The 23564-nt window shown below is 43.6% G+C and overlaps 2 protein-coding genes and 1 pseudogene across 14 annotated transcripts; 2 read left to right on the forward strand and 1 right to left on the reverse strand.

Annotated features, from left to right (window-relative positions):
- The first annotated feature begins 569 nt into the window (after positions 1–569).
- Positions 570–10457, forward strand: GTSE1 (G2 and S-phase expressed 1). 3 transcript variants are annotated; one of them, XM_015851841.3, is made up of 12 exons: positions 570–841; positions 932–1012; positions 1795–1858; positions 1939–2554; positions 3129–3299; positions 4406–4550; positions 5273–5656; positions 5851–5923; positions 6291–6533; positions 7471–7642; positions 8363–8503; positions 9499–10457. In XM_015851841.3, the coding sequence occupies exons 2-12, from the start codon at positions 955–957 to the stop codon at positions 9580–9582; spliced, it is 2151 nt and encodes a 716-aa protein (XP_015707327.2). In that variant the 5' UTR covers positions 570–841; positions 932–954; the 3' UTR covers positions 9583–10457. The 3 variants fall into 3 exon arrangements, with proteins under 3 accessions (XP_015707327.2, XP_085368870.1, XP_015707315.2); XM_085512744.1 differs by having other exon boundaries at positions 570–622; positions 9028–10457; XM_015851829.2 differs by having other exon boundaries at positions 570–622.
- On the forward strand, positions 10423–21598 carry TRMU (tRNA mitochondrial 2-thiouridylase). Of its 11 annotated transcripts, none has more exons than XR_014933271.1 (11): positions 10464–10646; positions 10736–10901; positions 10992–11098; positions 11493–11615; positions 12413–12590; positions 13409–13462; positions 13936–14002; positions 14902–15002; positions 16292–16436; positions 16653–16735; positions 17943–18659. XR_014933271.1 is itself a non-coding variant. In XM_015851855.3 (11 exons), the coding sequence occupies exons 1-11, from the start codon at positions 10562–10564 to the stop codon at positions 18087–18089; spliced, it is 1251 nt and encodes a 416-aa protein (XP_015707341.2). In that variant the 5' UTR covers positions 10478–10561; the 3' UTR covers positions 18090–21598. The 11 variants fall into 11 exon arrangements, 4 of the variants coding, with proteins under 4 accessions (XP_085368943.1, XP_085369044.1, XP_015707341.2 ...); XM_015851855.3 differs by having other exon boundaries at positions 10478–10646; positions 12413–12585; positions 17943–21598; XR_014933261.1 differs by having other exon boundaries at positions 10423–10901; positions 11420–11615; positions 12413–12585; positions 17943–21598.
- LOC146762292 (ankyrin repeat domain-containing protein 26-like) lies at positions 19633–20324 on the reverse strand (annotated as a pseudogene).
- Positions 21599–23564: the final 1966 nt, after the last annotated feature.

Below are 23564 nucleotides of genomic sequence, written 5' to 3' on the forward strand. Positions count from 1 at the left end.
TATATCAGCACAAAACAATTTGGATACTTATGGTTAATAACTAAGCTGCCTAAGCCACTCGGAGCCTTAATTAATGAGACACTGTGCCAACGCAGAAGCTCTCCACAGTTATACATTATATGATTAGTTGGGTTTGTGATGGAAATGGATTTAAGTTGAAAGAGGGTAGATTTAGGTTGGATGTCAGTTCTTTACTAGGGGAGTGGTGAGGTGCTGGAACAGGCTGCCCAGGGAGGTTGTGGATGCCCCATCCTTGGAGGTGTTCAAGCCCAGGTTGGATGGGACCCTGGGCAACCTGATCTAGTAAATGTGTATGTTTGGTGGCCCTGCCAGGCAGGGGGGTTGGAACTCTGTGATCCTTGAGGTTTTCCAACCCGGCTCATTGTGTGACTCAGTGATAGTTCTCCCTCTCAGGCCCTGGCGGCCGTTGTGAAGCGCCGGCCCGACTACAAACCCCACAACGCCCCGCAGGGAAGGAGTATCGTTCGAACCCGCCAATGAGAGCCAGCGTCACGCGTTACGTGACGAGGCGCCATTTCAAACGCGCAGCCGGCTACGAGGGGCTCCTCACGCTTGGCGGCTCCATAGAGGTGAGTGGGACTGCGGCCTATGGGGCCGTTCGGTACGTGCGGCTGAGGAGAGGCGCTTGGGGCTGTGGGAGCTCCTCAGGCAGAGCGAGAGTATTAACCTGCCGGGGTGGGGCTCGGGGCGTGTGGTGATAGAGGGGAGTGTGCCGGGCTCTGAGTTAGGCTGGGCTCGGTGCCTTAAGAGCTCACGTAGAGATCCCTTTCACAGCACGTTTGTGTGGCTGACACTGAACACCGCTCATAGGGCTCTGCAGGTGGAGCCTTTCTCTCCTTTCTGCCTGGTAGTGACCAAAAATCTGAGCTAATCGCTGTGTTTTAGACTTACTGCGTCACTCTGTTTCCAGAGGCTGTGGAGGAGGGAAGAGAAATGGCATTGCATCGCCTCGGGCGTGTGCTGGGAGAGAAACTGGGTGCTTACATGGATGGTAGGTGGACAAGGTGCTGTGTGGTGTGTCCGTCATTGAAAGCAGAGACCGTTCAGACTGCTGGACCTCTCTCATCTGCTGTGTATCCTGTTCTATGTACTTTTCTTTGGGTGGGAAGCTGTTACCAGACTCATGGTTGGGTGTCTTTAAGATGTTGTGGAGCTCTGGTGTTAATGCAGGTGATGACATGAGTTCATCCTGCATATCTAACCTGAGCATCTCTCTTTTCCTTACTTGCTGCTGATTCAGTTAATATTTACTGCATGTGTTGGTTAAGAGGAAAGCTAATTTATTTCATGAACTGTTGATAATGTCCTGTGCTGGCATCAACTAGAAAGGAATCATAGAGTCACCAAGGTTGGGAAAGACCTAAAAGATTATCCAGTCCAACTGTTCACCTATTGCCAATAGGAATGAATAGCATAGGAAATGACTGTTAAGATCACTGCCATTCACACAGTTCTTGCTTACACAGTCTCACTTCTGCCTTGAGGCTGCTGATAATCTTTTAACCTTTTCCCACCTCAGATTCCCTGTTTCTGTTAGGGATGTTTAGAATTTACTGTTTAGGTCTTTCATGGTATTTGGGTATCTATCACAGTCCTGATTGTACAGCTGCACAGTTAGAATAATAAAAGCATGCTTAAGGTCAAAGAAATCAGCTTTTCTAACCTGACAACTAAATGTTATGTCTGGTCTCAGATTCACCAAGTTATGAAAACATAATGTAGCCATTTTTATTGCCAATCTACTGTGACAAAATCCTAATGGAGTTGTTGTAGTTTCAGAGTTTCCTCTTCTGGCTGATGAGAAGTTTGATTTTGATCTTTCACTCTCTCCAGCAAGGTATGTCAAAATGAGCAGGTAAATAAATACACCTTATAAAATGCAGATAAAGCTTCTGACTGACTTATTTTTCTTCACAGCGGAAGTGAGGATGAAGTCTTTATTGGATCTCAGGGACACAAAGAAAAATGTATCGCTGTCAATGTTGAAGCGAAAAGTGCTGAGGAAAAGAGGGCGCCCACTTCTGATGATAAACTGATGTGGAGCCCACTTACAGGAGATAAGTTTGTGGAGATCTTCAAGGAAGCTCATTTGTTAGCGCTGCGGATAGAAAGCAGCAGTAAGAATAAAGAGAATAAAATAAGCCAGTCAGAAGAAAATGGAGATGAGATTAATGAACAATTTGTGGAGGATCTGAACTCAAAAATGAAAATACTGCAAAGCTGCCACATAGAGAGAAGTCCCCGGGCTGTTAAGAGGGAGACGTACTGTGTGGGAGTTAACCCTGCCTGCGTGTTGCTGCCTTCCTTTCAGAAGGAGTCAGATAAACTTCTGTCAGCTGACGAGACACACATTCTTCACGTTCCTGCAGACAGAAGCCCTGTTAAAATCGAGTCGACTCCTGCAGAACTCATCAGTTTGCCTCTGCCACAGGACCAGAAAACTAAGGAAAAAGCCAAGAAAGCAACTGGCAAACTGCTAATGCCAAAGCTTTCGTCTGCTATTGGGAAAAGCAGTACGTTGACAATAGAAAAGGTACATGCTCTGTGTATCTCTGTTTTCCTTAAACCTTTCCTTAAAAGATCATTTGTTGCAAGGAAACAGCTGTTTGTTAGTGGCCTTTGTGCTTACAAATCCAGCCTCTAGAACATCTCTGAGATTTTATTATTCTATACTGTATAATTTTAGACTCCATTATGTAATCCAGATCTTATTGAAAGTGGGATATTGGCTTTTTGTGATCACTCCCTGGTAGAAAATGGACAATTTCATGGTTTTTTTTTTCCGGTGCTCTAAGAAAAATAACAGACTTAATGCTTTCACAGCGAAATTGTACTCCACCAGCAGTCTAAATAGGCACTTCAGATGATGTACTCTGCTATTGTAGTGGCTCATCTGTTGCAAGTTCAGAGTAAAGCAGAAGAGTGTGCATTAAATGGAGATCTCATAGTATAGTCAACTATATTGACCTAGAAATTAAGGGCATGACTGGATTTAAAAGCTTCTTCACTGACTACTGGCTCAGTTTCTTAACAAACTCAGCGTGAACAAAAGCTTTAACATGGTATACAGGAAAATAGCTTTTAAAATGTTGCATTGAAATTTGCAGGCCAAACCAGGGAAACAGGCGAGTATTTCTACAAAAAGAGACTCTACCAACGTGGGATCATCTGAAGATCTAATCTCGGATAAATCAAGTGCTGCTTCAGATGTCTTTGAGTCTTCATTCAGTGGCAGTTCCTCGGTGCAGGACAAAAAAGTCCTTCCTGCACCAAATAAGGTAATGACGAGCATTCTTAACATGACAACAATCCTTGTGATCTTTAATGTTTTCTTAGTTGCAGGTATGTGAGTGGCAAGTCTAGGTAACAAACAAATACCATAGGAAGAAGGCTGCCATAACACGCATAAACATAGATTAAGTTGTTTTGGAGTTATAGGCACCTACTTAGCTCTGCAAAACTCTGCTGCAGTACTACTTTATGCTTGTTTTCAGTGTACTGCTGTAGTTTCCTTGAGAATGGTGCAGGTGGTATAGGAAGAAGGCATGAGGTACGCAGCAGGAGACTGAGAGGCCAGTGGTACCTGGTGTTTGGTTTGGCATGTTTGCACTCATGGGGATTGGTTGTCATCTAGCTTGTCTTTCTGAAGGTGGCAGTAGCATACTAACAACTAAACAGGATAACAGTTTTACCTGAAGCTAACTGTCCAACCTCACACATCTGCATAGCCCTATAGTCCTGAAAAGTAACACAGTGTTGTGGTATCTATTTAATTCATAGAATTATAGAATGGCCTGGGTTGAAAAGGACCACAATGAGGGGTTTCAAACCCCTCCCCTTTCCCCCCAACTATATGCAGGGCCACCAACTACCAGACCAGGCTACACAGAGCCACATCCAGCCTGGCCTTGAATGCCTTCAGGGGTGAGGCATCCACAGCCTCCTTGGGCAACCTGTTCCAGAGTGTCAGCACCCTCTGTGTGGAAAAACTTCCTCCTAATATCCAGCCCAAACCTCACCTGTCTCAGGTTAAGGCCATTCCCCCTTGTTCTATCACTGCCCACCCTTGAAAAGTTTCTGATGTAAGATATATCTTTCTCAGAGTCTCGTATAATCCTAATATGAAAATAAGATAAAGGAGATTGTTTTAAGTTTATACTCAGGTTTGTGACAGGAATAAAAGTAACAGCCTACTTCAGAGAACTCCTATTTCAGTTCTGTACGATACCCAGATATAGTTAACCATTTCCAAGGGATACTGTTTTCTAACCTGTAACTCAAGGAAAAGGAATTTCTCAAACAGTCACACATGACTGTAATGCCAAGCAGAAACATAGCAAAGTAACATACTAAATACCACTTTTGTCCATGTTCTGTGACTCAGCCTGGTTTAAAAAAAACACATCTGAAACTTCCTGGTGTTGCCAGTGGTCTCGCAAGGAAAAGCACTTCATCATCTTCATCATCAGTTTCCAGTGCGAGCTCAAGTCTGAACTCAAGTCTACCCATTTCTCCCATAGCAAAAAATGGTAAGTGCTCTTAATAAAGGTTTGTCCTATAAATCAGTTTTAAAGTAGATAAGCAGTTCTTGTCCCACGGATCTGAATGCTTTAGTGAAAAAAAAAGCATCCTAAAAACACTTAGCAGATATAAATACTACAGGTCTGTTAGCTAAAACAAGATTCCAACCTATGGCAAATTCTTATTGTATACTTTGTTTCTGGGCAGATTAATAAGGTTTCTATCAGAAGTTAAGGCTTAGTAAGAATTTTTATATAATAGGAAGTGTAAGCTGTCAAGATTTGTCCTATTATTGAAAATAATAGACAGACTACAAGTAAAAACCATACTTGCAACCAAGAAAAGCTCTTATGGTGCAGTTCAGCCTGTGGTGTTAATTGGTGTAACTTAAATATTTTCCACTCAGTGCTCGTTTAAGGGAACCATCCCAACTCTGGTGGGCGAACATGCTGAAAATGTAACTTAGATTGCAAGCTGTTTTAGCATTCCTTGAAGAATATTCTTGTACTTAACTGCATTAATTTATAGTTCAGATAGTTGGTGAGGAGGATTTCTAAAGCTGACATCATTGCTTGAGTGTTTAGGGAGTAGGTTTTCATCTCAGACTTAAGTTGTTTCCTAATTAATTTAAATGCTGTAAAATGATGTTCTGTGCAAGGTTAATTATTTTGATTAATCATACTTAGCAGTAAACAGTGATTCAGAAATGAAACTTAGCTTTCTGTTTCAGGGAAATCGAATGCAACTTCAAAAGCTGGTGTGAGTGGCTCTAAACCTTCATCTACTACAAACAGACTATCTCTGGCCAGACCAACCAGAGTGTCATCTCTGCAGGCTGTCAGTACTGAAAGATCCAGCAAGCAAACGAGATCAGCTAGTACTCCCAAAATACCTAGTGCACAAAACTTGGCTAAATCTTCAGCTTCTGCACTAACAGTGCCATCTGAGCCTGAAGGCAGTGGAATTCAGAGGCTGAGGTCTCTCCCCAGTCTGCAGAAGCCAAGTCACCAAAATAAAGATGGAAGTACAACTAAAGGAAACCTGTGCCCAAAGCCCAAGGCTCGACTTCCGTCAGTTCCTACAGGTCAAACTCAAGTTCCAGTGAAAGCTGGAGGTAAGTATATGCTTTATGTAGCCTATCTTCTGCTGATTTGACTTACAAAATCAAATGTTTATTGAGTGCTTGCTGTCTTTCAACATGCTTCTGTCTACCACCTGATAGGAACAAGTGTTCTAATTGAAAGGTATCTGTAGTTCTGAAAACTGAATATGAATGTGGATAACTATTAACAAGGCATTTCTCTTTAGATATAACACCAAACAAGTCATCAACAAAAGCAACACCATCTCTTGGATTAACATTTTGTGGCAAAGTTGGAAGGTAGGACCAAATGGAATGTACTTCGTGGAATGTAACATGGGTACTTGTAGCAACAGTCTCCAAAAGCTCTAACTTTAAAGGCAAGCTTCTCTAGTCCCTTAAGAACCTCCAGGTCAGGCTGTGTTAATAACTTCTGAACTGATTTGGGGTGGGGGTGGGAGCTACATCCAGAACACTTCAGAAGGAGGATCACCTTTGTAGGGCTTAACTAGAGTTATTCTTAACATTTATTTTTGAAGTAAAACCCTATAGCTATTGACTTCTTGATGATCGCCTTTCAGTTACTGACCAAAGGTTAACTGATTCCTATTATCTCATAAAACTGAATAAACTTTCTAAGAACTTTTGGCTTGTTTTTGTACCTCAGTGCCATGGCAGTCAGCACACCCCTGAAAGCTTCAGAAGACGGGATATTTCAGATTCCTCATGAGAGGCCTGTCTCCATGACTCCTTCCAGCTTGAAACGCTCTGCCTTACCTACACCTGTCCGTCGTATCTCAGGATTTCCAGCAGCAACTCCTAAAACCACACCAAGAACAGCATTTTCTCCACGCATTGAATCTGTTCGCCAAAGTTCCAGCTTTTCTACCAGAAAGACTCTCCCAGCTGGGTAAGGAGGAACACCCACCCCTGCTCTCCAGTGAAATGGAGAAATGAAATCAGTGTAGTAGCTAAATTGCTTCTAAATGAAATACAGTGGCTTCCAATTTTCAAGGATCTTTTCCAAACCTTTAGAGTAGAACATATGAACGTTTCGATACAGTATAGGCCTGATGTAGGTGTATATATCTTGCAATTAGTAAAATACAGTCAGCCTTAAGATCAGCCAATATTAACATTAAAGAACTCTAATCTCCTAGGAAGCTACCTGAATTAGTTGAGCTACTGAGCAACTTAAACCACCTCAAAAAGTTTTATCTTTCATTTGAAACAATGGCTTGTACAAAGGGAGAGAGTTCTACGCTACTGCTACGCACCCATCTAATTTCTGCAAGGATAATGTTGCTGCCTTCATGTCACAGTCCTGCGTCTTCTCACATGTGCATATACAGGATTCATTCAGGGCTGGTGAGATGAAAACTTAAAGTATGAATTACGCATTGCTAGTGAATATCTTCTGTTATGTTACTTAGCCTAAATGCCCCAAATAGTCTTTTCTCTGAGTGAAACCAACCCACTGTCTCTAAAATTACTTTATGATGTGGATTAGATTATAATTCCTTATAAAAAAAGAAACCCATGTGTGAAGCTTAGGCAGAATGTATTTGTCAATATGGGCATTTTATGGGATGAAATCTAAAGCCGTTACCTGATTTCATTGCATATGTAGGCTAAAAATTAGAGCATTAATTGTTTCGTATTTTTCAGGAAGTCACAATGCTTTTGGATCTGAAACACATCAAGTCCTAAACTTAGGATAAAGAAAATAAGGAGAAAATGAAGTTAGGGCACAGGGTTTTGGTGCAACGTTTTGACTGACTTTGTCTTACCTGTCTGCAATAGTTGCTGCTGATTGAAGTGCTCACTGCTTGTGTTCTTCTTCCTAGTTCTGAACAGGTAAAAGAGACACGGTCATCAGAAGATGATCTATCTCTTCCTCCTGTGATGCCTCTTATGCTTGACTTCTCACCAGAAAAAGCTGTGACAGAAATAATAGAAGACAAATTAAAAGAGGCTGAAGTAAAAAATGAGCTGGCTGAGGAGAGACAAACTAAGGAGGTAAGAGAAGAGAATCCATATTTGTACAGAACCAACTACATGAAAATAAATGAAGTCAAACTGAAAGTAAAGAAAGCAGTTCAGTTTGTGTAGTTAAAATAGATTAGCTCTATGCATCACCCCCTAGTGCCCGTTTATAGCAATGACCACCTGCCCTGTGCTCCCACTGTTCATTCCTCTATCAAAGCTGAATGGTCAGACTTGCAGATTTCATATTGAACTTTCACTTCTAGGTAAGCGCTGCAGAATTCTTGTGGATTCAGTTAGGAAAGCATTATCAAGGGCAATTCCTCTCACAACCATGTGGCCTTTTAGGGAAAAAAAAATGCACTGTTTTAGAGGAATTGAGTTGCCAAGCAGCAATGCAAGTCTATGTACAGTGCTTAAGGATTAAATCCCGGATCTCACCTGGCAGAGAAGTGAGTTAACTGTCACATCCTTAATCTACTCAATGTTTCCCCTCTTCCCCGTGGATCTACTGGCTTCCTTTTGAAAGCTGGCACACAACAGCCATTAAGGAGAAAGCTTTCAGAACAACCAGTTCAGCCCTTAAGCTGCCCAAGTGCTGTAGATATACAGAAATCCAGGTGTAGATGAAACTGCAGGTGAATTACTCAACGTTACTGCATCATTTTGTCCCACATTAGCTGATCTCCTGGCAGACATGAAAGACTGTTCTAGAATTACTTAGTATAGCACTAACATTTTTTTCTTTTTAAGGTATTACTGGTAGATATTGGAGCAGAAAGCTGTTTCTCACAACCTTTGGAATGTGGGAGCAGACCTCTCATTGACCTTTCCAATACCCCTGAAGTGAATAAGGTTGTTCCTCTGAAGCCTGTGTTCTCAGAGCAGATAAAGGTAAGTTAGATTTCAGTGTTGGGGGTGGGATGTGAAGGGAGTGACGCATATTATACTAGCACAAAAATGTCAGGTGGCTGATATTTAGGGTACTATGGTTAAGCTGTGGTTGGACTTGATGATCTTCAAGGTCTTTTCCAACCTGGATAATTCTATGACTCTATATGGCTGTCTGCAGACAGCTTCATGGTAGCCTATAAGCTGTAATAGCAGCTCAGTATGTTCATAGTACTACATAGCGATGTGCTGTTAAGGAGAGCACAGAGTTTAACATCCACGTGCACTAACTGGAGCTGAGCGAACAGGAGGAGGTTGGAGAATGAGAACTTCATTCCTTAAAAATCACTTCAGGCCTTAAACTGTTCCTGAAGCAGGAAGTGAATGCTGTCCTCTGCAGGGCAGGCACACTGACTCTCTTGTTCAGCCCCTCTCCTAAATCCTTCCTTAGCTGAATAATATATGTTGGAACCCAGTCTAAATCCGACCAGCATTTCTGAGCAAGTGTTTTTCTTTTTGTACACTAGCAGCTTGAAGGTGGACCCCTCCAGATGCTTTCAGATGAGTGGTGGTAACTATGAGAACGTAGTTATTGTCATCAGGCGTACTTGGGATCAATTTGATATCAGACCTTTTGAAGTAACACAGAAGGGGATCACAGAAATCTGACTTTGGGGGCATGTCCAGAGCAGTTCTGAACTGCTTTGCTGTGCCTGGATTATGCTGTCACTTGAATATACATAGTAGTGAAAGCTAAAAGAAGCCCTTAAGGCTTCTAAGGTGAACGTGGGCAACATCCACCCTGTGGGAAGCTTATGCTTGTCTCAGAGTAAGCTGGATCTTTAAAGCTCTGAACCTGACACTTGTGTGGTGCTTATATCTGTCCTTTGGATGGTAACAGGAATCCTAGACCTAAAAAGCAATCAAGAAAACTATGTTAACAGCTTGTTGCTACTAATTCTGTATAACAGCTAAATAATAACCATTTTTCCTTGCAGTTAATTGACCTGAGCTCTCCTCTGATCACTCTGAGTCCTGACATTAACAAAGAGAACTTGGATTCCCCTCTGCTGAAGTTTTGATCTTGACTGGGAAGTTCACAGATGTGATGAAGTTTGCAAGCGTTCCAATCCTGCTCCTCCCTCACACAGCTGCACGAAGATGGATATAGATGCACGACGGAAGTATTTTAGTGTATTTGAAATAGAGGCATTCATACAATGAAGATGGGGAGGCTATGGAAGGAGACTTCCAAAGATGACAACCAAATCTCAGTTGCTCTGATGGGACTCTTCACTGCTCTATTGCTGCTGTGTTTCTCATGGTCCTGATCCAGTCAAATCATGGGGTCCTTCTCACAGATAAAACCCAACAGTGTATTTAAACCCTGTTGGCCTAAGCCAGAAAGGAATAATCTCAGTATTGGAAGCCGTTTTTAGTTTCTGACAGGTGCCCTTTTCCTCCTTATCCCCTCTGTGCAATGAAGATGTACTTTAAAATGGTTGTTTAACAAGTTGTTGTGCAAAATATGAACCTTTTGCTACAGGCTTCAGGCAGACCAGTCAGTGTTTCACTAGCAAATGTGAACGCGTGGGTAAGGCGGCTGGTAAATGCAGATGAAGCTGGTTTTTAACACAATTTGAAGTCAGGGGACTCTTTAATGTGAATGCTGGTTGAATACACACTGTATAGTAGTGGGATGACTGCAGCTTTCAAAGGAAGGCAGCACGTTATTGCTGGGTGGTTTGGCCTTGGCGTATATGGAGGTTTAACTTGAGCTTTCTCTCTTCCAGCATGAATTGAATCCTAGTTTCCTATGACATGAAGACTACAGGGCTATACATTGAAATTAAAACGCACACAGCATTAGCCCATAGTTATTATAACAAGAAAACTGTCGTTGTGGATCAGATGTTTCTCCTATGCTTAATGTATTATTAAAGTTTATCCAGAATTACGTTTTAGCCGTTCGTGTTCCTTTAAGGCGCGGTGCAGGACAGGCCCAGCCCCTTCCTCTAACGGCGGAAGGGGCGGTCGGGCTGTTCGGTGCCGCTGGGGGCGATGCTGGCTGCGGGGCGCCGCGTGGCCTGCGCCGTGTCGGGCGGCGTGGACAGCGCTGTGGCCGCGCTGCTGCTGCGGCGCCGAGGTGCGGGCGGGGAACGAGCCCATGGAGGGGCCCGAAGCGCCGCTGTGCTGGACTGTCATTGCGCCCCCAACCTCTCCTTCCTTCGGCAGGGTACCAGGTGACGGGCGTCTTCATGAAGAACTGGGACCCGCTGGACGAGCAGGGCGCCTGCTCCGTGGACAGGGACTGCGAGGACGCGTACCGGGTGTGCCAGAAGCTGGACATCCCCTTCCACCAGGTGTCCTACGTGAAGGAGTACTGGAACGAGGTGTTCAGGTGGATCTCAGGTTTTCACAGCTGATCATCCAGACTCGTCGAGTGTTACTCTGTGTTATTAGTACTAATATAAGTGTGAATATTTTACAGTGACCTCTTAAAGGAATATGAACTGGGAAGGACTCCTAACCCCGACATAGTGTGTAACAAGCACATCAAATTCAACCACTTCCTCCATTATGCCATGGATAACCTCGGTAAGGAGCTTCCAAGTGTGTCGGTTCTCAGTGTGTGCTGCGGAGATGCTCAAGTGGTGCAGTCTTGGAATGGAAGGGAAAAATTGGAATGGGAATCTCTGTGGCAGCGTTTCAATGCTTGTGAAGTGTTTGGTTTTGAGTTTACTGATAAATTAAACCATTATTATGTCTTGTATTCTTAGGATGGTCCCCGAAGAACAAAAACATGGCTTTCAGCCTGCCACCAAATAGCCTGTTAGTTAAACAGCAGGAGTGTGATTACTGTCAGTGTGAGACTTCATAGGTTTTCTTTCTTCGTTACTTTCTGCTTTGTTTTCACAGGTGTTCGTAAGCCTGTTTTAAATGATAAGTTTCGAGTATGTGTCTCTGTGTTGCTTTTTTTATGCCTCAATAGGAGCAGATGCAATTGCTACTGGGCATTACGCTAGAACTTCGCTGGAGGATGAGGAGGTTTTCCAGCATAAATATGTGAAAAGACCCCGAGAGCTGTTCAGAAACCGTTTTGAAGTTAGAAACAGTAAGTGGTTTTGTATCTCATCTTGGGTACGAAAGACATTTAAACTATAGTTTACATTGCAGTGATTGCTCTTTAAAGCTGTGATTCAGAGATCAGCCAAGGGAATATAGCAGCAGCAGGCTTTGCTCTTCACTCTCAGGCCACATGTAATCAGCAGTGGTTCTGTTCTATTAGTATGTGAGCTTGCTTAGTTACTGCTGCTTTGGGTATGGCTCTGCATGGCACTATTGCAGGTTGGATGATACCGGGCCAGTACCAATAAAGTAACTCAGATGAAACTGGTGTATAATGAGAAATGCAATATACCCAAAGGGAAAGAAAAATGCAAACTACCACTCTTGCCACAGTAATGTTGGCATATTGAAGCTGCCTTGGCTTTTACATCTCTCCTGAGGTTGTCCAGTGGGAATAACTGCTGGTTGTTCAAGTCGCTGATGTATGGCAATGTGGTTTCAGTGAAAAACATGTTTTTAATTAACAGTGTGCTCTAGAATGTTTGAATATTCATTCTGTCTTTCAAATAAATGTGAATGTCTTTCAAATGAAATGTGAACACCGTCTTCATCTTTCATATCGTTAATGTTCTTGGCAGTGAAACTTCCAGTAGAATATAGATGGGGCATACAAATGTTTCTATATCTTTTCAGTGGTGAGAAAGTAAACATTCTCAATTACATTTTGTGCACCTTTTGCTTGTGTTTGAAACTGAAACACTGATGGTTGAACAAAATGCTGAAGGAAGTTCAACCATTAAAGGCAGCACATACGTTGATTGTTTTGTGTTCCATACTTTGCAGCTGTCAAACTCCTTCAAGGCGCCGACCTCTTCAAAGACCAGACCTTCTTCCTGAGTCAGATCTCGCAGGATGCTTTGAGGAAAACCATTTTTCCTTTGGGGGATTTAACAAAAAGCTTCGTAAGGAAGATAGCATCAGAACATGGCCTTCATCACGTGCTAAAGAAAAAAGAGGCATGGTAACACTTAAGCTCTTTTGATTTGTATTTCTCTCTAATGTGGACTTTCTCATCTTTTTGAGCCTTAATCTCTGACAAATCAGCTGTTTCCATGACAGAATAGGTTGAGAACTGGTTTCATTGTTGTCTGCCCGCTTTCAGGCACTTCATATGCTCGTGGTTAGTTCTGTATTTTAGTTTGCAGGTAATTTATTTGCCACTGTGTCTCAGAAGAGCCAAGATAAGCATGAATGTGATATAGGAGGCTCTAAGGAAAGCGTTCTTTGTTGCAGCAGATGAGAAGCCTTGGTCTTTACTCTCCGTAGCTTTCATCAGTGTCAGTGGGTCTGGATATGTTTTCACACAGGCTGGGTCAGGCTGATACAGCCTTGACTGCTTTCAGTGTATTCATCCACCATAAATGTTTTGTCTGAAGAATGTAGGAAGTAACTGCAAGGAAAAGGAAGGCCTGGTTGTTTGGGGAAGCTTTTCTTCATTACAAGTCTGTGACTGTATAATATGGCACTTCTGTATGTTAATTTGAAAGAGACTTCTGATTGTAATCTACACACAGTGCGATCACCATTGTTAATGCATGTCTTTACTGAACATATGTTCAGTATTTATTTCTCTATTGCGTTCCTGGCTCCCACTGATGCCATGTAGGGGTAGTTTACAGATATTGGAGAAGATGTTGTGGATTTGCTCATTTCATGGGATCCCCTGATAGTTTTCAGTGCCTAAGGAAAAAAATCCATCTGGCACAGATATGTAATAGGTATTTTCTTCATTGTATTTCTCTGCTTTTATATGGATTCAGTATCATGTTTCCTTTTCAGAGCATGGGAATCTGCTTTATTGGTGAAAGAAACTTTGAAAAGTTCCTTCTTGAGGTGAGTGATGTGAGCTCTGTGGTCATGTCCATGTTATGTTCTGGTTCTGTCTGTGGCAGCATCTCAGACAGCTCCTGGCTGCTGCTCAGGGGTGATGGCTCACCTCCCTCTGAGTTCCTGAGAAGCTGATGCCAGCAGCCTGTACCAAACATCTTGCTCCTCCACCTGTGCACAGTCTGGAGCATCAAGTCACAGGCAGGCTCTGATGGGTGGCTGGGATATGAGCGGGGCACATGGCTGAGCCCTGCTATTCTGTGACACAAATGATCGGGAGGGGAGTGAAGCACAAGTGGTCACTGCTGCTGGTGACTAGTCCTCCTGCTTCTCCCTCAGGCAGAATCAGCAAAGAGACAGTGAGCTGCGCTGGTAGAGATGATGTGTTGAAAAGCTGTTTTTTGACTCTAGGAGAATGTAGCAGCAGAGCTTGAGGTTTTTTTGGAGCCTTCTTGTGACTTAAATCTCTTCTTTGGCAGTATTTAGAACCTCGGCCAGGTAACTTTGTTTCCATTGAAGATAAGAAGGTGATGGGAAAACACAGAGGTAATTGGCTGACACCCTAATGACTGCTTTTAGATAAATGGAGCAATATTGCTTATGGCTATAGGGACAGATCTTGGGGAATTCCAAACCAGGCTGTAGATTCTTTCTGATTGGAATACTCTAATAACTCCTGGAAAACTTGCATTGCACAGAATGCAGAGCCTTGAACTGCAGCTGATTATTTGATGTAGTTCTGTGTTGCAGGAAAGTAACTGATACTTCTATCAGAATTACCCTGTTGGCACTTGGTGACAATACCAAGGGGCTGTTTTTTGCATAGTTCTTTTAAAAATGAGAGTTTTTCAGTTCCAAATTCTTTAGTATCTAAATTTTGCAGAAAAAATCTGCACCTCAGGGATGTATTTTCCACATTTGGTGATGTCACAGAATAATAGAATCCTTGGTGTTGAAAGGGACCTCTGAAGGCAGTGTAGTGCAGCTCCCTGCAGTGAGCAGGGACAGTACAGCCCTGCTGTGCACCTGCTTTGGTGTACTTTGCTCACTTGGTGGTTCTGGCTGCCAGAACTAAGCTCCTGTCCTGGACTGCATATGGAAGTAGGATGTTCTCCTGGGACAGAAAATAGCAGGGGGAGCTGGTAAAGCTGAGTGGTGGCAAAACCACCAAGTGTAACAGAAAGAGAAAACTCTTTGTCTTTTATGCCTCCTAAAAATACCGCAGTGGGAACAGATCAGTTTGAAATCATGTGCTTCAGGTATGGATGCAAATGTTCAAGATGGTGCTGGCTTAATTTGTAATTGGCAAACCTGTCTGAGGTGGTTTGGGTTGTTATTCCTTGTTTAGCGATAAAGCTTTGGGGAAACACTTCTGATATATGTAGGGTTTTGTTGTTTTTAAAGTTAAAGGATGCTAAGAATGTTACATTTTCATATTTCTTTAGGTTGGTTCCTGTACACAATAGGCCAGAGGGCAAGATTGGCAGGCCAGCAGGATGCGTGGTTTGTTGTAGATAAAGATGTCAGCACTGGAGATATCTTTGTGGTGAGTTAATTAACACTGTTGTGAATGACTAACGCAAGCATTCCGTGACTTCTGCTGTGTGGAATGCGATCCTCACTTGGTCAGAATTCTTGGCTTTCCTACTGGAGGAGACAAGCAGCAGCTAGTGCAGCATTAGCAGCTTTGGGCCGTCTTGTCCAAACTGGCTTTTGGTGAGCAGAGAATTGGTTCAGATTTTGGCAGTGAGATTTTCCCAGACAAATGGCAAATGCTGAAATGAATCAGCCAGTCTGCTGAGCTCTCTTCTTTCTTCTAACACGTAAGAGTTTATTGTGTTGTTATGGCACAGTGCACAAAATGTGTATTCTCTTGGTTTACTATGTTCTGCTGCTTTCTTTTTCTAGTAAAGGAAGTACTAACCATGAATACAGCTTCGTCATCTTGAAAGCTGAGGCAGAATATAATGCTGTGAATCACTGAGGTCCTAATGACTAACTTAGGAGATGGATGGAGTTCTGCAGCTTTCCTGCTTTGTCAGTGTTCTCGCTGTTCTGAAAGCTGTTACTCTGATATTGACGAGATTATCATGGTGTGTTGCTACTTATTTATGTGCCTGGGGAAAAATGAATGTAATCTCCCAGTTCTGAGGGTTGTCCATCTCCAGAAATGAGATACTGAATATCTGAACCATAGCACAGCCTGGATTGTAAATATAAATTATCTGGAGGATTGTTATTTTTTTGACAAATGAATGATTTTTTTCATTGTAGCACTAGAAATACACTTGTTACTTTTAGAATTAATGCAAGTGTGAAACAAATCTACGTAGCTGGAAATCTGCGTATCTATGCTGCAGTGTAGTAACAGGAGATAGTGCCATGAAATAAGCTAGCACAGGTAGGAAGGTGGTGCATTAAATCAGTTGTGTAATGTGGGTATATTCAGAAATAGTTCATAACTTTTGTTTTCCTGGTTCTGTTTGCCATAATGGGATTGCTTTATAATGAGAAATGGAAGGGCAGGGAAGTAGCATCTTCCTGAAGAGGTGTAAGGAGAGCAGTAAGCATCCAAACTGAGCCCAAAGAAGGCAGAAATTGGTTGGAGGCAATATCCAGGAAGTGAGACAGCCCTGAGGAGTATAAGGTTTGCTTCAGCGTATTAAGCCTTCCACCTGGAGCTGTTGAACTGCTAGTAGTGCTGCTTTCTTACTCACTTTGCCTTTATTTTGTTATGGCTTGATGCTCCTTTTGAGTTTCATGTTTTCTGTCTCAAAAGCCATAGGCTCTTTGGTAAAAAATAACCTCACCATGAAATGAACGTTGTGTTTCAAGGCACCATCAACGGATCACCCTGCTTTGTTCAGAGACCTGTTGAGGACAAATCGAGTGCACTGGATAGCAGAGGAACCACCTGCAGAGCTCGTTAGAGATAAAATGATGGAGTGTCATTTCAGGTTTCGGCACCAGATGGCACTGGGTAATCAAACTTGGGTTTGTTTTCTCTCTTATATTTTGTTTTGTTGGTGAAATGCTGGTAGTGCGATCAGTGTCGTTTTGCAGAAGTAGCTGAAATATTTTGGATCCTTATGAGATGGTTCTCTGCAGTAGCGGCGCGTTGACTTAGATCTGTTTAACTTAATGATTGCTTCTGTTTTTGAGAGAACCTAAGAACTGTTTGGATTTTCTCCCTCAGTGCCGTGCGTGCTGACTCTAAACCAGGATGGGAGTGTGTGGGTGACGCTAGTGAAGCCAGCAAGAGCTCTCACTCCTGGACAGGTAAGTTGTTGGAAGTGATTTTCTTTCACTTTGGGGGTTTTAAGGTAAAACAGTGATCGGTCAAACCTAGCAGTGCTGTTCATAGCTGGAGCAAAATAATTTTCACATTTCGTCCTCTATCCTATGAAGACTTTTTTTGCAGTTTTAAGTCTGTCGTTATCCATGTATCACGAGAGGTTGACTTAAAAGTTTCAGAAACATATTGGACATTCTCTGGCAATTGCTTATATATGTGGTAAGGATACCTATTTCTGTCCTCAAGAGACAGATTTTAAAAGTCATTAGTTTGGTAATTGGCTGCATAATGTGGTTTTAATGTTCGAATTCATTTAGCGAGGATCTGCATTCAGCAAGTTTCATTGTCCCAGAACAGTAATGAGAAGGGGTAATGGGCAGTGATACCTTTCAAAACCACTAATATCATAGAATCATAGAATGGCCTGGGTTGAAAAGGAACACGATGATCATCTTGTTTCAACCCCCTGCTATGTGCAGGGTCGTCAACCACCAGGCAAGGCTGCCCAGAGCCACATCCAGCCTGGCCTTGAATGCCTACAGGGATGGGGCATCCACAACCTCCTTGGGCAATCTGTTCTAGTGCATCACTGCGCTCTGAGTGAAAAACTTCTTCCCAATCTCTAACCTAAGCCTCCCCTGTCTCATTTTAAAACCATTCCCCCTTGTCCTATCACTATCCACCCTTTGTAGACAGCTGTTCCCCTTCCTGTTTATATGCTCCTTTCAAATATTGGAAGGCCACAACGAGGTCTCCCTGGAGCCTTCTCCAAGCTAAACAAGCCCAGTTCCTTTCCTCATAGGAGAGGTGCTCCAGCCCTCTGATCATCTTAGTGGCCTTCCTTTGGACCCGCTCCAAGAGTGATATAGATGAAAAGACATTGAGATTAATCAGGATGAGTGTTAATATAAGGGTGCATCACAATGCATTATAAAGTAGAGGCTCTTGTGCCCCAGGGTCTCTGGGTTACATTGAGTACCAAGAGATTTGTAACAGAGTGAGTATAAGGAAAGTGAACTGAGCTGAGAGGAGTCTCACCAGGGTGGATGGTGGGAGTGAGAACTGTGGGGTACCTGCTTAGAGCAGGTACAGATGTACGCGCTCACTGTCCAGCAGCTCTTTTGCATCCTGCATTGCTTTCTGTGTAGTTTGCAGCTGTTAAAAAAGATTCTGCCTGTGTTCATCTCCTAGTTTGCTGTGTTCTACAAAGGTGATGAGTGCTTGGGCAGCGGGAAGATCCTGCGGCTGGGCCCATCGGTGTTCACCATGCAGCAGGGCAGAAACCGAGAGGCGGGTACCAGGAAGGAAGATATTGACGAGGTAGAACCAGCAACGTAGCAGTTGGGTTTGTTCATTGAAGGACGTTTGGATAATTTGCTGCCTGACAATAATAAAGACAATGGGGAACATCTTCTTGGTGGATCTGAGCACTCCGAAGGTTGACTGTTTAATCCCAACTCTCGCTGTTAGCACAGAAACGGCTTTGAAACAAAAGCTGACTTGGCACTAGGCTGTTGAGGTGTGTGATGATGTTTATGCTGATGTGTACAAGAGAATGTCTTAGAGTTGTTCTGTAGCAGAAGTTGCACATACAAGAACTTTAATACAAAAAGAATAATGTGTGAAATCATAACCTTGTATTTTATGCAGAAGTGAAATATTTTTGTCTTACTTGAAGACAGCTGTTTCCAGGTAAGGTACGTGTTGTTCCTGCAGTAAATGTATGCGTGTGCACTGAACCCTGGGAAAGGGACGAATGGGGTCTCAGAGCAGCATTTTGTCTGTACGCTGAGCAACAGGTGCTTATTTTAATTAGTTTTATTTTAAAATGTTCTAGATTCTTAAGCTGTGCTCCGCAGTGCTTTGAAACATCTGTTACCTGGAATTACAAATCTAGGAGCTTGTGAACAATCTCCACGTTTCCATCTTTCACTCAATTGACTCAGTTTTTGTTAAATGCAGGGAAGAAGCCTACACTGTCATGCTTCAGAAAAACCCAAATTCATACGTGCTCCCTTATTATACAGCTAACTTAATGTGGACCAGATAAGAATTCAAACTCAGATCATGCCAGGTGTCAAAACGAGTGGCGTTAGGAAGAACCAAATGCCCCTGTCCAAGTTAATAGGATAATAATAGGATAATAGTCTCGTGTGGGTTGGAAGGGACCTTAGAGATCATCGAGTCCAACCCCCGGGACTCGAGCCTCTGTGTAGCAGAGCGGCACTTCTGCCACTTGCGCCACAGGGGGGATTCGAACTCCGGGCCCCAGTGTTGCAAAGTGGCATTCCTACCACTGCGCCACCGGGGCACACTTGTTATTTGCATTAGGAACCGAGTGCATTTTGAGGACACTCTGTGCTTTCAACGAAGCTTTATTACAACAAGCCCACAAAAAGCAAGTCCTGTATTTCCACACAGAAGGTACTCATTGAAGTACAGCTTCGCGGGAGCGAGGCTTATTAAATGGGTGTAGAATTTTGAAACTGCATCCACTTCGGGCAGTAGCAAAGCTCTGACATGAATAGATCTTTTCAGCTGATTTGTAGGCTTGGATTACACGGAGCATTCTGTCCTTTTCTGTTGTCTGAGCGTCTTCTAAGAATGCCTTTTATCCCTTTTTGTCAGAACAGGTTAAAATAGCCTCTTTTCTCCAAAGTGGGAATGGGGAGGAGGTGCTGATCAGTGTCCACCTGCTGGTCTGGTGGAGTTAAGCACAATTCAGGGAGCACCACAGAGAACATCTAGACTGTTAAAATCTTTTATATTTACTTGATGTTACTGTAGGTCTGGGGAGAAAAGTGTTACCTTAGGCTGGTAGCCCTGTAAGTCACGTCCTGCTGTAAGGTGCTTTGACGGCCCCGACCAAATTACACACTTGTCACGACACCAGTGGAGAAGCTCTAGCAGTTTCACGTTCAGCAGTGGCTTGCTCAAGTTCTTTACTGATTTTTTTTTTTTTTTTTTTTTTTCATCCAGTTCCTTCTACATTTTACCCATGTAGACTTCAACCTTTTGTCTTGACAATAATGCAGTCCCAGCTGTGTCTAGGAAGCATCCACCTAGGCTGAGACTTCTGTTTAGTGCCGAATTGTTGCCAGGATATCCCAGTTCAGTTGAATACAGACCTGGACTTGCAGGAAGACCTCCATTGACAATGTTGACATTGACAATTAAAGATCTGCTTCTGTGGCGCTCCGCAAGGAGCTTAGCATTGGCTTCTGCTAGTCTCTCACTGGTTCTTTTCAGGTTACTTGCTAGGCTTTTTCTAATTTTCATTTCTTCACAATGCAGTTCTTTGTATTTTTCCACTTCTGCCTGCATGGATTCTTTTTGAAAAACATTGTCTTGAGTATTTTTATTCTGTCCATCTCAAATTCGAGATCTTTAATTCTGCGCTTTAGTTGGTTTCTCAGTGAGGTATGATGACTGTCTGATTTGTTCTAACCTGTCCTGGGAGGCTGCCTGTATCTGCAAAAACAAATTGACTTCTTGTAGTTTTTGCCTGATTTCTTGTCCGGCTCGTTCTTCCATTTCCTTCTTGGACTGTTCTGTTTGGTTGCAAGTCACCATATTAGCCTCCAAATGATGTCCAAATGAAGGAAGAGGTGGCAAAGAGGTTTGCCACCTCTTCCTTCAGCTGGCATTTGCTCTTCTCCAGTTTTTCATGGCTCCCATGTAGAGCAGACAGCTCTTCTTGCAAATCCTTGTTTTGTCCTTCCAGCTGGATGCATTTTTTAGACTCTAAATCTTTCTGCTGAGAAAGTTCAGTAACCTGTTCTCAGAGCTCAGCTTTTTCCCTGCTAAGTTGAGCAAGACGATCTTCAAGGTGGGCTCTCGACTTCAGTTCTTCCTCGCACATCGTGCGTGAGTCTTTTGAGGCCATAGCCAACATATTCTGCATCTGCTGATGTTGGAATTCATTTACAGCTGTCTGTACTGTCCGTAAGCCAGTTATCAAGTCCTCTAGGCGATCATGAACTGGGCTGAGGCTTGCATGTCCTTCTGAAGAGCTTCAGTTCTCTTGGTCTGTTGTTTAGCAGCAGCTTCCAATCTGGTATTGTCAATTTCAAGTCGTTGCACATGTTCTTCCAGTTGTTTTATGGTAGTACTGGTACCAGAAGCTGCTAACAGAAGGTCTTGCATTTTCTGTGTAGAAGCTGATACTTCTCTTTCCTTACTATCTAGGAAAGTCTTCAAGTCATGAACACAATGCTCAGACTGAATACGCTGTTCTTCAGAGTCCTGTAACTTGGTTTTAACCCTGTCCAATTCCTTTTGCAAGCGCAAAAGGAGGTGGAGATTTTGTATTAGGTGAAGCAGGCGGGGCTTTGGGATGTAATGTGATAGGGCATCCCCTGCTCGGTTATGCATATGTAGAAGGGGTGTAGATATAAAAGTCTTACACAGGCAAATAAACGCCATTTTACCGCTCACCACATTGGTGTCAGGAAAAGCGTGTAATTTGGTCAGGGCCCTCAAAGCATCTTACAGTGGGACGTCACTTATAGGGTTACCAGCGTAAGGTAACAGAAAAGCCATCGTCTTTCACTGGTGCTGAAATCAATTCCATTTACAAGTCTGTATTTGGAGGGCATATCCATGTGCAGGGTAATGGTGAAGAGTGTTCATGCCTGGTGTCAGCTCTTGGTTTGTGCTTGGTTGGTTGTGTTACGGGTCTTGGTCTCAATGATGTATGTTCCCAATGTTTCTTTCATCTCTCCTGAAACTTCGGTCTTTGCAAAACGTGGTATTAATTACTGAGGTGTTAATGATCCATGTTGTCCTCATCTGATTTTTCCCATAAATGTCCCAATTAAAATCTTCACACATGCTTTGTGTAATAATAGAGTGGTCTGTCTTTCTTATTGCATCGTTTGACATCGCGTTCAGATGTGTCTGTTATTTGGTCTGCTCTTGCTAGAGGTAGCTGTGCATCTACAGCCCCCTCCCACCACCCACCTTGTGCAGCCAAGGATCCATGCCCACAGGTCACCTGCAGAGGTGAAGTGTGCCCATGGACTGCCTGGTGCCGGACTTGGTAACTCCATGGCACCGTTCCATGCAGCAGCACCAGCTTTGGAGGAAGCTCCCAGGAAAGCATCAGCCTTAGAACTGCAGGGCACCAAAGCCGTGGGGAAAAGCCACAGGAGACCTCCTTGCAGCCCAGCAGTTTATCAAGAGTGATGTGATAGGGCCCCCCTGTCCTGGAGCTCTTCAGTAAAGCTGTCGATGCTGGGTGAGGAGCTGCACGAAATCACATGCGTCAAAGAAGGATGAATTATAGAGAGAGAAATGCCAGCAGCGTGCCATAACTAGATGTGCTGAGGCATCCGGTGGATGTAAGTTTGGCACTGGATTAACTGTGGGTTTTATTTTAATCTAGTTACTTAAGGTGGGAGCTTTTGGAGAGTGCACATGTTTTTATCTATCACTCCTCCCCAGGGGTGCAGGAAGGGCTCTGCAGGCCGTGTCATGCCAGCCGGAGCTGAGGGGCAGGGGAGCTCTGCTGCGGGATTTGCTGTGTTAGTGAGGCTGTGCAATGGAAGCATTTCAAATCTGGAAGATTTTGCACATGGCTTTTCAATTGAACGACTGACAGCCATAGAACAAAAACCAACAGCCTGCACTGCTTCCATACAGGTTTGCTCCATATTGAGCCCAGGGGCTGAGCATTGCTGACGGGACTGAATCACAGAATCAGAGAGTTGTAGGGCTTGGAAAGGACCTCTAGAGATCATCATGTCCAAACCCCTTGCTAAAGGAGGCTCCCTACAGTAGCTTGCACAAGTAGGTGCCTGGACAGGTCTTGAATATCTCCAGAGATGGAGCCTTTACAACCTCTCTGGGCAGCTGTGTCAGTGCCCCACTGCCCTCTGAGTATAGAGTTTCCTCCTAACATCTAACCTAAATCTCCCCTCTTTTAGTTTAAATCCATTCCCCCATGGTGAACCACTATCAGGCTGTGTAAGAAGTTGACTTCCCTCCTGTTGATAAGCTCCTTGTAACTACTGGAAGGACACAAAGAGGTCTCAAGGGAACCGCCTCTTCTCCAAGCCGAACAAGTCTCACTCCCTCAGCCTGTCTTCACAGGAGGGGTGCTTTGGCCCTCTGATTGTATTCATGGTTCTTCCTCTTTCTCTTTTCATGCTGAACAGGAAACATGTAATGAAATGTATGGATTTCACTCAAAAAGTGAACGTGCGCTGCTCAGGGTTGATTTAGGGCCTGGCCTGGAACCTTGTGGCTGAGCTTCCCCCAGTCCCAGCTCTGGCCGCCTCCTGTGGGACTGCGTGGAATGGAACTGGGTGGGAGGGCAATTCATGTCCTTAAGAGCCAGGTTTTCCTCACCCTCTTAAAGCACGCGGAACTTTTTGGGAGCTGCTTTTGTTACTAATGACATTATTGCTGTAGGTTAAAAGAAAAGCAGCAGCAATCTGAGGATCTGAGGAGCACGTATTGGAAGCGCAGCTGTTGTGATTGAAGAGCACTCTCAATCTCTCTGTCCCTTCAGGGTGCTTGCTCCCCTGTGAGAGCCCTCCTGTGCTGAGGGAGTGCTGCAGCCCCCACCCACAGCATGTGGCCCCCGAGCTGCTCCTTGCAGTGCCTCCCCTGCAGGAAAAGAGGCAGAGTTAGAGCTGCACGGGGCTTCACGCACTCTTTGTTCTCTTGAATGCATTGATATCTAACAAACGTGCACGTATATAAAATCATTCTTTACTTGGAAAGTCTAACAGCCTTAGAATGTGAATGCTCCCACCCCCAGAGGCACTGCAACAACCGCTGGCTGCGACCAAGGTGGGAGGAGGGACC

The sequence above is a fragment of the Coturnix japonica genome, chromosome 1 (assembly GCF_054131305.1).
Source record: "Coturnix japonica strain WE chromosome 1, WE-NBRP24, whole genome shotgun sequence".
Taxonomy (NCBI): domain Eukaryota; kingdom Metazoa; phylum Chordata; class Aves; order Galliformes; family Phasianidae; genus Coturnix; species Coturnix japonica.

Bases quoted from the DNA above. Each gene is read 5' to 3' on its own strand.
- GTSE1 (XM_015851829.2), top strand. The intron at 1,013-1,794 runs GTAGGTGGACAA...GAGTTGTTGTAG, and splicing joins ACTGGGTGCTTACATGGATG to TTTCAGAGTTTCCTCTTCTG. The intron at 2,555-3,128 runs GTACATGCTCTG...TGAAATTTGCAG, and splicing joins GTACGTTGACAATAGAAAAG to GCCAAACCAGGGAAACAGGC.
- TRMU (XM_085512817.1), top strand. From the start codon at position 10,423: ATGCTTAATGTATTATTAAAGTTTATCCAGAATTACGTTTTAGCCGTT. The intron at 11,099-11,492 runs GTAAGGAGCTTC...ATGCCTCAATAG, and splicing joins TTATGCCATGGATAACCTCG to GAGCAGATGCAATTGCTACT. The intron at 16,437-16,652 runs GTAATCAAACTT...TTTCTCCCTCAG, and splicing joins TCGGCACCAGATGGCACTGG to TGCCGTGCGTGCTGACTCTA.